We start from the raw sequence: 11,360 nt of genomic DNA, 5'->3' as shown, positions 1-11,360 counted from the left end.
TTATTATTTTAAACTTTTTCATAATTTTTTTACATAATGCATATTTTGAGTGCATAATTTAAAAATGTTAGAGCATATTAATGCATATTTTCGAACTTTTTAGTGCATATTTTAATGCATATTTTGACAATTTTTAGTGCATAATGCATGCTTATTTATGCATTTTTTAGTGCATGAAGTAACGAGCCCTGGTTATAATACATTTCCATTAAAGTACCTATTTAAAAAATAATTTTTCAACAGACCTATTTCTTTGATTTGTAAACGATTTGTATATGATTTTTTAGAGCATTGCATACTTCCTTCACTGGGTTTTGAAACTAACATTGGATTTTTTCTTCTCTTCAAACTAACTGATGACATTTGATTCCTAATATCATCGCTAATTTGATTTTCAAAAGCATTCTAAACAAACAAACAAAAATCGTACTTATGGAGATTTCTTAATATTTGTAAATACTAAATTAAAAAACAACGAGTCTTAACTGAGTAACTAGCTATTGTATTTCTTTTTTTAAATAAAAGCTTTCTATTTGTTCGGTCCAGTACAAAAGGTTCTGTTATGGATTTTGAATGCTCGTCGTGATCATGAATAGGAATATGCCTTTAACAATACGCATTTATTCAAACATTTATTTTAAATCCTTATCAATTAAATTATTTTTCAAAGATTACCTGATTACACGTGTAGTTTGAATGTTGCAATGTTTTTCATTATTCCTGTTAGCTGTATCTAGTAATCCACTCAACATCACGCGTCTAAATACAGACGAATGAGTGTCTTTGACGTAACCGATTAAAAATCTTAGGGTATTATAAATATCCTATTAAAATGTTAGATTTATATTATTATTAAATATATTATTTAAATATTTAATATTACTTAAGATTAATTTATGTAACAATTATAAATGTTATTACCAAACTATTGTAAAGCTTATAATATAATTATACTTACAGCATTTTCAGGATGTTTTAGTTCTTTATACGACCCAACAACTCTAGTAATCAGACTTCTAAATATAACACTTATAACGTGAAATTCATTCCCTTTACTACATATCGATGGTCCATATCCTGATGGAGATACACTCATCTGGGATATTGTATCAAGAGATTTCCTTTTGTTGTCTGTACGAAATATAAAACCATGTAGAGCAAATTGAATAAAAACCGATAAAACTGATTTTGATGTATTTATACTTACACATGGGTGAGAAAATTTGCATTGGTTCAGTACAGAATCCAATGTATGAATGAATAAAATTAATTATAAAAGTAAGAGAATTATTTTTAATAAAATGTTTCAAATAGTTTGAAAATTGTCGTTTGTCATATTGCTTTAGACGATTTAGTAAACATTGACATTGGGTCCGTACAAAATTTGCTGGAGGTCCTCTGTGTCCTTCACCACAACTATGGGGACATCCTAAATTTTGTATTATCCTGTAAAATAATTTGATTTTAAAAATATAACTATTATTTATTTTGTTTCAACTTTCAAGATAATTATAGAAACACTTGCTTTATAATGGAGCTCATGGCAAGTGCATGTGCTGACATTGGTTTACTGTACGATAAATGCACCAAGTACTCTGGACTTATATTATGTAAACTAGTATTGTGAACTTTAGAAACATCTCCATGCCACGATTGATTCAATATTCCCAAGTCCAGCAGTACTTCTAGTAAATTAATAACAACTTCGCATACTCTGAATGTCTTACATGTGTTCACTTGATATACTGAAAAATGGATGGCCTAAAAAAATCATAAATGTTGTAAATATTTAAAAATATTAATCATATATAAACGATCATACTCTTAATACAACTTCAAAATCAACATCTCCGTCTTTTGTAATGTAATTTAATGAGCCTGGAACTTCTGCTACTTCTTCGCTAATATATGTTATATTTGAATCAGTTTGAGATCTAGTTAAATTCGACTGACGGAATTCTTTAGATAGTTTTTGTCCTTGGGGAAATACATTGTCGAGTTGAAATTCATCGAAAAATTTTGCCTGAAATATTATAATCAGCTTTAATACAAGAAATTATTAAAAGAAAACCACCAATATAAAAAATCAAACAAACTTGGTACCTTGTAGAAATTTATATCTGGAGAAGTTATACCAGAGTGTTCCGTTATTGTAATAATTGGATTTAGAAAACTTTTTACATGTTTTATATCATTAACTCTGAAAGAAAACAATGTAGATATTTGAATTAGATATAGACATTTTAAACATAAATATAGAATTTCAATAGGTACCTAAGACTCGGAAGACTCTTTCCTCTATTGAGGAATCCAGTTTTATTGTTTTGAAACAAAAACTCTAGTTTTTTAATTAAAGGGTTGGGTAATTCTTCATTTGCATAGCCATCATGACACTATAGTAAAAGAATGAAAATGTTTTACTGAATATTTTCATTAAAAAATACTGTTTAAAATGTATTAGTAATTACTGGCTCAATCATCATCACGTCATTTATATAATCTATTTTTTGTAAATTTTTTTCTGATTTTGACAAGAGCTTACGTCCCACTGCAAATGCTTTTAAGTCCACGATTTTTTTCTTTTTCTTAATTCGCTCACTGGCATGCCTTGAATGAAGGTTCGTTACATCTCGATCTTCAAAAAACGTTCTTTTTCTATCTTTAATAATTTCTATGCAAATAATAACACAAAAATATTGAATGTTATACATTGAACATGTAAGTTCATTCATCAATATTAATTTTGTAACAACACATTTTTAAATATACATACCTGGTGAATTATCACCTGCATCGAATATGTTCGAGTAATTTGATTTTACGATTCTACCTCGAAAATCTGGTTCGTGATGAAATGATACTTCAATTTTAGGTATTGGCAATGAATTACTTCGTCTTCGAGGTTCTTGTTTAATCTTTATATTTTCATTAATACTCTGCAATCTATTATAATTTGTAAAAGAAGACGCATAAGCAGCATTAAGTGAAATATTGGATTTTAAGGCTATACATTAAATAACTTAATCTATCTTTCATAGAATAATTAATATTGTATATAGAATGTATCAAAATAATCTACTACATCAATAATAATTTACTATACCAAACTGTATATTACATTTTTCAGAATAACGTTTTTCCGGGATTTTAAACAACAACAAATTTCAAACACAGTAAAAATTATTATTTCTGACTAGATTTTATTGTATGTAAATAGTGAAAAACCTAGACTTTAATACATTTAAGTATTCAACACTTATTTTAATAAGCAATAACCAATTCGTTCGTATTATTACTTATAGTAGGTACCTTACTAATAATATTTAATATAAATATAATATAGGTATTATAAATACTTTTTTAAACAACTCATACGATTTTTTTTTTGCGGTGATGACCCCTAAAATAAAGAATCTTAATTTGTATTAAATGTATAATAAATTTGTTAGGTACCTACATAAAAACATTTTTTATTATAGGTTCTGATAAATACTATTATTCATAATATGATTAATTTTGATTAATTGTATGAATGAAATACTATTCGTTCTTCGTTTTTTAGATTTAAATAATTAAGTATTATTATTATCATTCATAAATACTACAGTACAAACCTATGGTATAAGAATTGAAGAGACCAGAAAACACCTTCTTCGCACCATTGAGGCACAAATAAACATCTTAATACTGCAACATCTAAAAACGTGGCAGCATTCAAGTCAATAGAAACAGATTCTTCTGTTAAGAAACTTGAGCTTTTATAAGTGCTTGAACCAGTGATTTTTTTTTTTGAATTTCTATAATTGTAAACGTAAATTATCAAATGTATACATATTAATAAATAATGGAAAATCCAATTAAAATATCTATAAAATTGGTTGAATAGTTTGTTGAAACCCTGTCTATTCTTATTTCAAAATATTTCATATTAGGTATCTAAATGTTTAATTTCCGGATACATAAAACGATTCTGTTTTGATTGAAGATCCGTCAGTCTAATTATTAAGTATATTTTATGATATATCTATTATCTATTTCTATATTTTTTGGTTAATGTGTGTAGGTATATTAATTTAAGGAAAAATATACTATTATAAATAATTACAATATAATTAACAGATATTTAAATATTAATATGTATTATCTGTACGTTAATATTTAGATGTCTATGATTAAGGTCATGTTATAGTTTATATATCTCTATAGCTATTTTCGATAAAGATGTATTCAAATTGTTATTAACATCTATGCAATATATTTTTACTGATTTATGGAGTTAAATTGTTGATGTAAATATTATATATATATATATATATATATATACAATATACATATGACTAATAAGTAGTTGTGACTTGTGAGTGTGTTTGTGTAATACGGACTGGGAGAGAGAGAGAGAGAGGGAGAGATATATCGAAAATATTTACCCTAATCTCATCTTTTTTTGTAATTGCTTCATCTCTGGTAAAGTTATTGCTGCCAAATCTTCATAAGTATAATTTGAATCTGATTTTCCAACTGGCAGTTGAAATATACTTGGTTTACCCTAGTAAATATCATGTATTTAATAGTATTAATGATCGATTAAATAATAATTACATATTTCATTTTCTTACTTGGTAATTATTCTGTAAATTGTCTGCATTATTGATATTATATTCTTCATATGGAGGTATGTGAAAAATCACCTTTAATTTTAATATAATATGTCAATAATAATATTATATGTTTTTAAAATAATAGTAATAATAGTTATCACGCAGGCGCGCAGCTAGATAGTTTTTTTAACTTACAACTTGTTCGTCTTCCGTACTAGAACTTTCTTCAGGTATAGTTTCTGGAAAACATTTTTCTTTCGGAGATGTTATCCACATCTACGTATAAGTAATAAAAGTAATAATAATATTATTAATATTATTAACATTTACCATATTTATGCTGGGTTGCATAAACCATTTATTGAATTTAATGGGTCACTAAAAATTGACCAATCGTGAGCCACTAAATCTTGTTTAAAGGATCATTAGCTCATTATTGATTCATTAAATGTTTTTACAACCCGACACCAGGCTTTTAAAATGAAGAGCATCACTATAATCAGTAATATTTTAATTGATTACGTAGTGACAATATAAGATAAATTGTATAAAAACCTAATATAATATACAATTAAACGAACAAGATTCGCATAAAAGAATGCACAATTAAATAAATTAAAGTACCTCATCATCGAGTGATTTGCTTTGGCAGTACTCATTATGATTAATATTATGAGGTGAACTAACAGATGCTGATATTGTACGACTGTTATATTCTTGACTTCTTAATTTCTCTAGAATGTATTGACAATAATATGTAAGTTATATAATATTAAAATCACCTATACATTTTATAATTTTACTGTAGACTAAAATCTATATAGAAATACCTTGTGACAGTCGTTTAAGATTATACCATAGGGATTTAGGTTTTGGTTTACAGTGCGCCGAAAAACATGCAATTGCAGGTGTGCGATTGTCCCAAAACGCTTGCCACATTTTCAATCCGCTTTCTAACCCATTACTTATCAAATCTGATTCTTTGACTTGATTTATTAACGGTGCAATCAAATAAATGAATAACTAAAACAAATTGTTAATTATATGAATAATATGATTTAACAGTAGATAATTAAAATCATAATCTACAAAGTAAAAATAATATTTACTGTCATAGTAGGAATATTAAAAAGATAATAATGGGGTAAAGTTTGGAACGTTCCTTTTTCGTAATCAGAATCCGCACATTCGTCAGGTGCATCTTGAATTATCCAATGTAGAATAAGTAATAATTTTGACTCTATTGGCCCGATGTATTGTATGTTTGTTCCTTTTCTGAAAAATATATAACATCATAAATTAACTTTTTAATGAAATAACCAAACTTATTATTCGAAAAAAAATTTTAATCGTCGATGTATACCTACTTTTTAGTAGGTACCATTCTAGGTACATAACTAGGGTTAGGATATTTATGCACAAAAAAATGTATGAATATGTATGCACTTGTGCACTAAAAATCATCTAAATATGCATTAAAAAGTAAAGAAATTTTTGGACAAAAAATGCAATAAACATTTATTATTATAGACAAATTGAAAATGTTTGTGTTTGATATTAATTGTTGTATATATTTTTTTCTTTTTGTTTACTTAATCGAATATGTTTAGCGATGTTCGTATGCTGTTCAACAGTAAACCGACGTTCACTATACCGACATTAACTTCGCATAATTTACAATAAAGGATTGAACCATCGGTAGTTAAAACGTGCTCTCCAAATTCTTTTACAAAACCTCTTAGTCGGTTAGAACAAGAGCTTTTAACTTTAGGCATAACTGAGTGATTTAATAAATCAAATACGTTCATGACAAAATACGAAACGGTACTCTACGTCGGTCGTAGACAAGACGGAAACCAACTATAAATTATTAAACGTTCTGTTAAATATCTGATAAAATTGTAATGGCTCGCAGTTTTAAGATAAGTTATGACTGTGACAATTGACGAGGATTATCGAAAATTCTATTTAAGTAGGTACCTACCTTTACTCTGTATAGGTATAACCATATTTAATTCTCAACAATAAATAAGTGATAATATGTGAAATACAGATAATCAAACTTATATAAGATTCAGTAAAATATATAAAATTACGGTGTTTTTCAGCATTTTGCATCGAAAATCGTCAAATATGCGCTTAAAAACAGAAAAAAAACACAAATTATGCATTTTATTAAAAGAAATGGTAAAATATGCAATTATATGCAAAATAAAATTTTGATATTTTGAATATAGATATCATGAAACATATTTCAGTATAAGAATGGATGCTATTGGGCAACCTAAAAAAAATATGCAAAATCATAAACATCCTAACCCTATACATAACTAATATTAACTACTAATAGTAAAATTAGGCTTAGATATGCTCGTATGAATTTTTATAGATATAATATATTATATTATTATATCACATGAAAAATAAAATAAGCTAATAAATCTATAAATGTATTTTAATACCTATCAGTTTAATAATTGTTATAATTTATCATTTAAAAAAATTATTGTTGTGAACAAACAACTCCAATTGTGACAAAAATTAAAGCAATGTACCTATCTCATTAATATTAAAATTGTACTAACATTTAAAAACTAGATATTAAGATTTCTGTAGATTTTCCTATATGGTAATAACTTAAGTTCAATGTAAGGAACTCATACGGTTAAAATGATTACTATTTACTAAATCGTAACTCGGGCTGGTAAAAATTGATTTTAAACCTTTCCCAGACATTTGGTTTGAGTTCTAGTGAACTACGACCTGCAGGAAGATGGTATAATTATAGTGATTTAATTTAGTAAAATTAAATATATAAAACGAGAATGACCGGGTGCAGAAATCAAAAATCAATTTTAAAAATAATAGTGTTTAATATTTATCAAAAATAGACTGAGAAGCAAAATGAGCACTTGGGTGAATTATTAATGACACTGTTACGATATATATTGTACCTATATTTGTATAAATGCATTAAACAAGGACCTGAAGTAACTTACAACATAAACTTTGATGAGAACTTATGATGTTAAAACTTTATCAAACTTTAACACCACTCAATAAGTTCAAAAATGTTAACATTAAAAATAAAAAAGTGGTTGAAAATTAGTAATAGTAATTAATATATACAACATTTATGTACCTAGTGGCTATAGTATCTACCTACGCAGTCAAGCCACGCGCATTATGTCAGCATATACCTACTTTATATAATAACGCAGCAAACCTCATATCACAAAATAAAATCACTCAGAATGCGAAATGTAATGGATAAAACTCAACTGGCCAATATGTTCGAATTTTGTGGTCTCAAATTCCAATTATATTTTTAATAATTTAAATGTATAAAAAAATTATAACCTTTTTGGTAATACGATTAACATTTAAATCTATGGTCTAGCTATACGGCCTTCAATGTAAGACCATTTCAAGCTGTCCAATCTGTTAGACTGAGAAAAATATTCTGAGCTCGTGCCCTGTGGTGTTTGACTAACAAGTAACAATAACGCATTACACGAGGATTTACTAATCCCAACTGTCACTGAACCAGCCACCCGAAAATACAAAATATTACTCGCAAAACTCCATTCTAATGAAAATCAATTAATCCCTCGTATGTCATCATACACAATCCTAATGAATTTTCCGAAAATAAAATAGCCAAGAAACGCAGATTTAAATAAAAATCCTAGCTAAACTTAAAATAGGTGCAGACCAACATTAAACGTGAACTTTAAGAATTTATTTTTCTGAATATTGAGTGGTTTTAATATTGGTTTATTTGCTCACGTCCACTAAAGTTCTTAATTTGAGTTAAACCACACATTTGGTCAATGTAATTCAGCAATTCTACAGTTTATAATATTATATTTTATATAATTATTATTTTAATAATAAAATCAATAAACAAAGCTTTCTACAACAATTTTTAAAAATAGTTAGCTTGAGTAACAACAGCAGCCTCTTATACCTATATATTATGTAGGAATTTTTATTTTTAGTCGATACAATTTTTATAAAATATCACTTCGTAGAAGGTTATTACAATTACAATTTTAGCCTCTTAAATTCAACCGGAATCGTATGTGAAAGTTCCAAAAGCATCATCGAAGTTAATCTGAAAATTCCATTTTAGAAGCGAATAAGATTTTTTCAGATTTTAAATTGATTGTATACGATTAGAAAAATTGAAAATGCATAATATGCATTTGTATTATAATATTTCTAATCCCTATAAAATAACATTTTATTAGACTAAAACCCATATTATTACATTCAAGTATTACTATTTTATAAATGCCATTATCTAAATTGGTTTTTAAACAATTATAATAATATGCCTATACTTACTTATAGGAGAAAATAAAAACACAAATTTCAAATTTTAAATTAAATATCAATAATTGTTTACCTGTTTTGAAGAATAGCTGCTGTAGAATGTAGTATGTGTGGGAATGAAGCTTGAATGATATTCCATCTGGGTAATAGTCTAATTTCCTCTTTTAGTTTTTCTGGCAAGTCAATTTGGGAGTCTAGTACTAGTAACCGTTCAAAAGTCTAAGAGTCAAACAAAATAAAACAAATTAGACAACGTACAAAATTAAATATATTTGGTAAGAATACGTCATGACTATCTTTGAGTTTAAGGTTTAATATTCTTAGCACATAAAACAACTACAATTTTTTTCTAAATAAATCTATCAAAAATAAATTAGTAATCAATTTCCAGATTATATATTTTGAGATTCTAAATAGTTTTGAAAATCTGAAAATATATGATTAGAATATGTATTGTATCAAAATATAAGTAAAAATGTTTAGTAGATATGTAACACTTACAATTGATACTACATCTACCACGGATGTCAGAATATTAAATTACCTAGGACCTAGGTACACCAAAATTAAAACTGTAGTTGATTACTATTTACGTTACAAAATAATGAAAATGTTCATAAACTACATTTTATTTAAATAAAAATAGGTATTATTTGATCTAATCAGTGCTCGGAATGGACGGGAATGCCGTTCCAATACGTATATATATATTTGCTTTTACGTCCGTTCCGGTTGGTTATAGTTAAAATTGAATAGTCCCAGATCGTAAAAATATTAAAGGGCCCGGTGCCAGTTTTTTTAAAAATTTCCACAATTCTATTAAATTTTAAACGCTTATTTTTTAAGACATATTATAAAGTTTGAGATTAAAATATTGAAAAACGGATTTCGATGTGGCCTGTAGAATATAACACCTCTATTAGTTTAAAAAAAAATATCAAATTTGGTTGATTCTACAAAATAAGATTTTCATTTTCATTCCCGTAGAGAGTATTTTCGTGTACAAAATTACATTGAGGTACAGAGTGCCTTAAGAAAATATTTAAAAAAAATAAAAATAAAATTGCTACTTCGTAAGACATAGTCTCACAATCAATGGGATCAAAATCATCAAATTTGCTTTTGACAAATAATATAATAGAAGTCAAAAGTCCAATAGTCCAATGTCTACGGGGTACGGTTATTCGTATTTTAATTACAACAAAATATCAAAAATCGATTGATGGGAATTCATTAGTTTTAGATATCATAAAAATTTTAAATTCAAACGCTCATATACTAATGTTACTTTCCAATAAACTTTGTTTTTGTTTAAGATTGAATAACTAATAGAGAGCCTTCTGTTAATTTTTCAAATGTTAGCTTTGAAAAGAAATTTTGTATGAATTATAATATTAATAATTTCAAATGTTTCCGATTTCGATGAATTCCGTCAAAAGTCTAAGCCAAAATCTAAGTCAAGAATTCAGACAATCATAAAAATCATTCTAGATTTACGCTCAACGTTTCGTTTTCATTACGTATCACTATTAAAGCTGTTGTGTAACCTTTTATTAGATTACCAAGTTTTTTGATCGAGCGCCAAATTATTTATAGACAATAATAAAAAACTTCAAAAAAAACGAAATTTTTCATGGCTATAAATAGCTCAAAAAGAGTCAAAATAATTTTAAACTTACCATGCATATGGAAAATGGTCATATTATTATCATTTAGTAAAAATATCTACGGTAATAAGTTTAAATTCTCATTTTTCTTTAATTTTTTTTTTTAATTTCCCGACGCTTTTAAAACAACTAGAAATTTTCAATTTTGACCTCTTTAGCACCAACTAGATTCATTTTCCTATCAGGGAACCTGCTGAAGTAGAAAATTGGAGTATTTTTATTGCCCCAAAATTTTATGATTGGCAGCAAAAAATATACAATTTGATATTTGATATTTTGAGGGAACCCCACCCCTCCCCTGGCAACGGCACTGGAATATTTATGTACGATCTACAAGTCGCACAAACTCGAAAAAAGTTACAACAATTACGAAACATTGGTGAAATTATTATAAATATTCTGATTTGTATAATTCTATTTTAGATTCTGAGTGGAACGATAAATGTATTGATTTTACAAAGATGTGTGTTTTAGATTTTGAGTGGAACGATGAATGTATTGATTTTACAATGATGTGAGTTATTTTATTTTATTTTTTTTTTTTTTTGTGTCTGTCATCACCTTTTAGGACAGTAAAAGTGCTTGGATTTTCTTCAACAGCACCTTTTCTGATAGGAAAGTGAATCTAGTTGGTACTTTGGGGGGTCAAAAGTAACATTTTCCAATAGTTTTCAAAAGCGCCGTGAAAAACAAAAGAAAAATTAAAGGAAAAACGGGAATTTTTACGCAAATCTGTTTTCAAGAAAATTGATTTTGG

At 26.8% G+C, this 11,360-nt stretch overlaps 1 protein-coding gene across 1 annotated transcript in view; it reads right to left on the bottom strand.

Moving 5' to 3' along the window:
- The window catches only part of LOC100159669 (protein unc-80 homolog), a 58,163-nt gene that overhangs the window by 21,011 nt on the left and 25,792 nt on the right, over window positions 1-11,360 (bottom strand). The window contains exons 6-24 of the mRNA XM_029485069.1: window positions 9,010-9,155; window positions 5,708-5,873; window positions 5,429-5,621; window positions 5,223-5,332; window positions 4,794-4,874; window positions 4,617-4,688; window positions 4,428-4,546; window positions 3,615-3,797; window positions 2,774-2,943; window positions 2,469-2,671; window positions 2,275-2,393; window positions 2,104-2,200; window positions 1,823-2,023; window positions 1,526-1,761; window positions 1,208-1,446; window positions 959-1,131; window positions 676-824; window positions 487-604; window positions 246-405 (exon numbers count right to left, since the gene is read on the bottom strand). Coding sequence (XP_029340929.1) covers window positions 246-405; window positions 487-604; window positions 676-824; window positions 959-1,131; window positions 1,208-1,446; window positions 1,526-1,761; window positions 1,823-2,023; window positions 2,104-2,200; window positions 2,275-2,393; window positions 2,469-2,671; window positions 2,774-2,943; window positions 3,615-3,797; window positions 4,428-4,546; window positions 4,617-4,688; window positions 4,794-4,874; window positions 5,223-5,332; window positions 5,429-5,621; window positions 5,708-5,873; window positions 9,010-9,155 — 2,935 coding nt within the window. The remainder of the gene's footprint in view (window positions 1-245; window positions 406-486; window positions 605-675; window positions 825-958; window positions 1,132-1,207; window positions 1,447-1,525; window positions 1,762-1,822; window positions 2,024-2,103; window positions 2,201-2,274; window positions 2,394-2,468; window positions 2,672-2,773; window positions 2,944-3,614; window positions 3,798-4,427; window positions 4,547-4,616; window positions 4,689-4,793; window positions 4,875-5,222; window positions 5,333-5,428; window positions 5,622-5,707; window positions 5,874-9,009; window positions 9,156-11,360) is intronic.

This window comes from Acyrthosiphon pisum, chromosome X, assembly GCF_005508785.2.
Source record: "Acyrthosiphon pisum isolate AL4f chromosome X, pea_aphid_22Mar2018_4r6ur, whole genome shotgun sequence".
Taxonomy (NCBI): Eukaryota; Metazoa; Arthropoda; class Insecta; order Hemiptera; family Aphididae; genus Acyrthosiphon; species Acyrthosiphon pisum.
The sequence above is the reverse complement of the archived record's forward strand: the minus strand, read 5'-3'. Positions and strand labels throughout refer to the sequence as shown.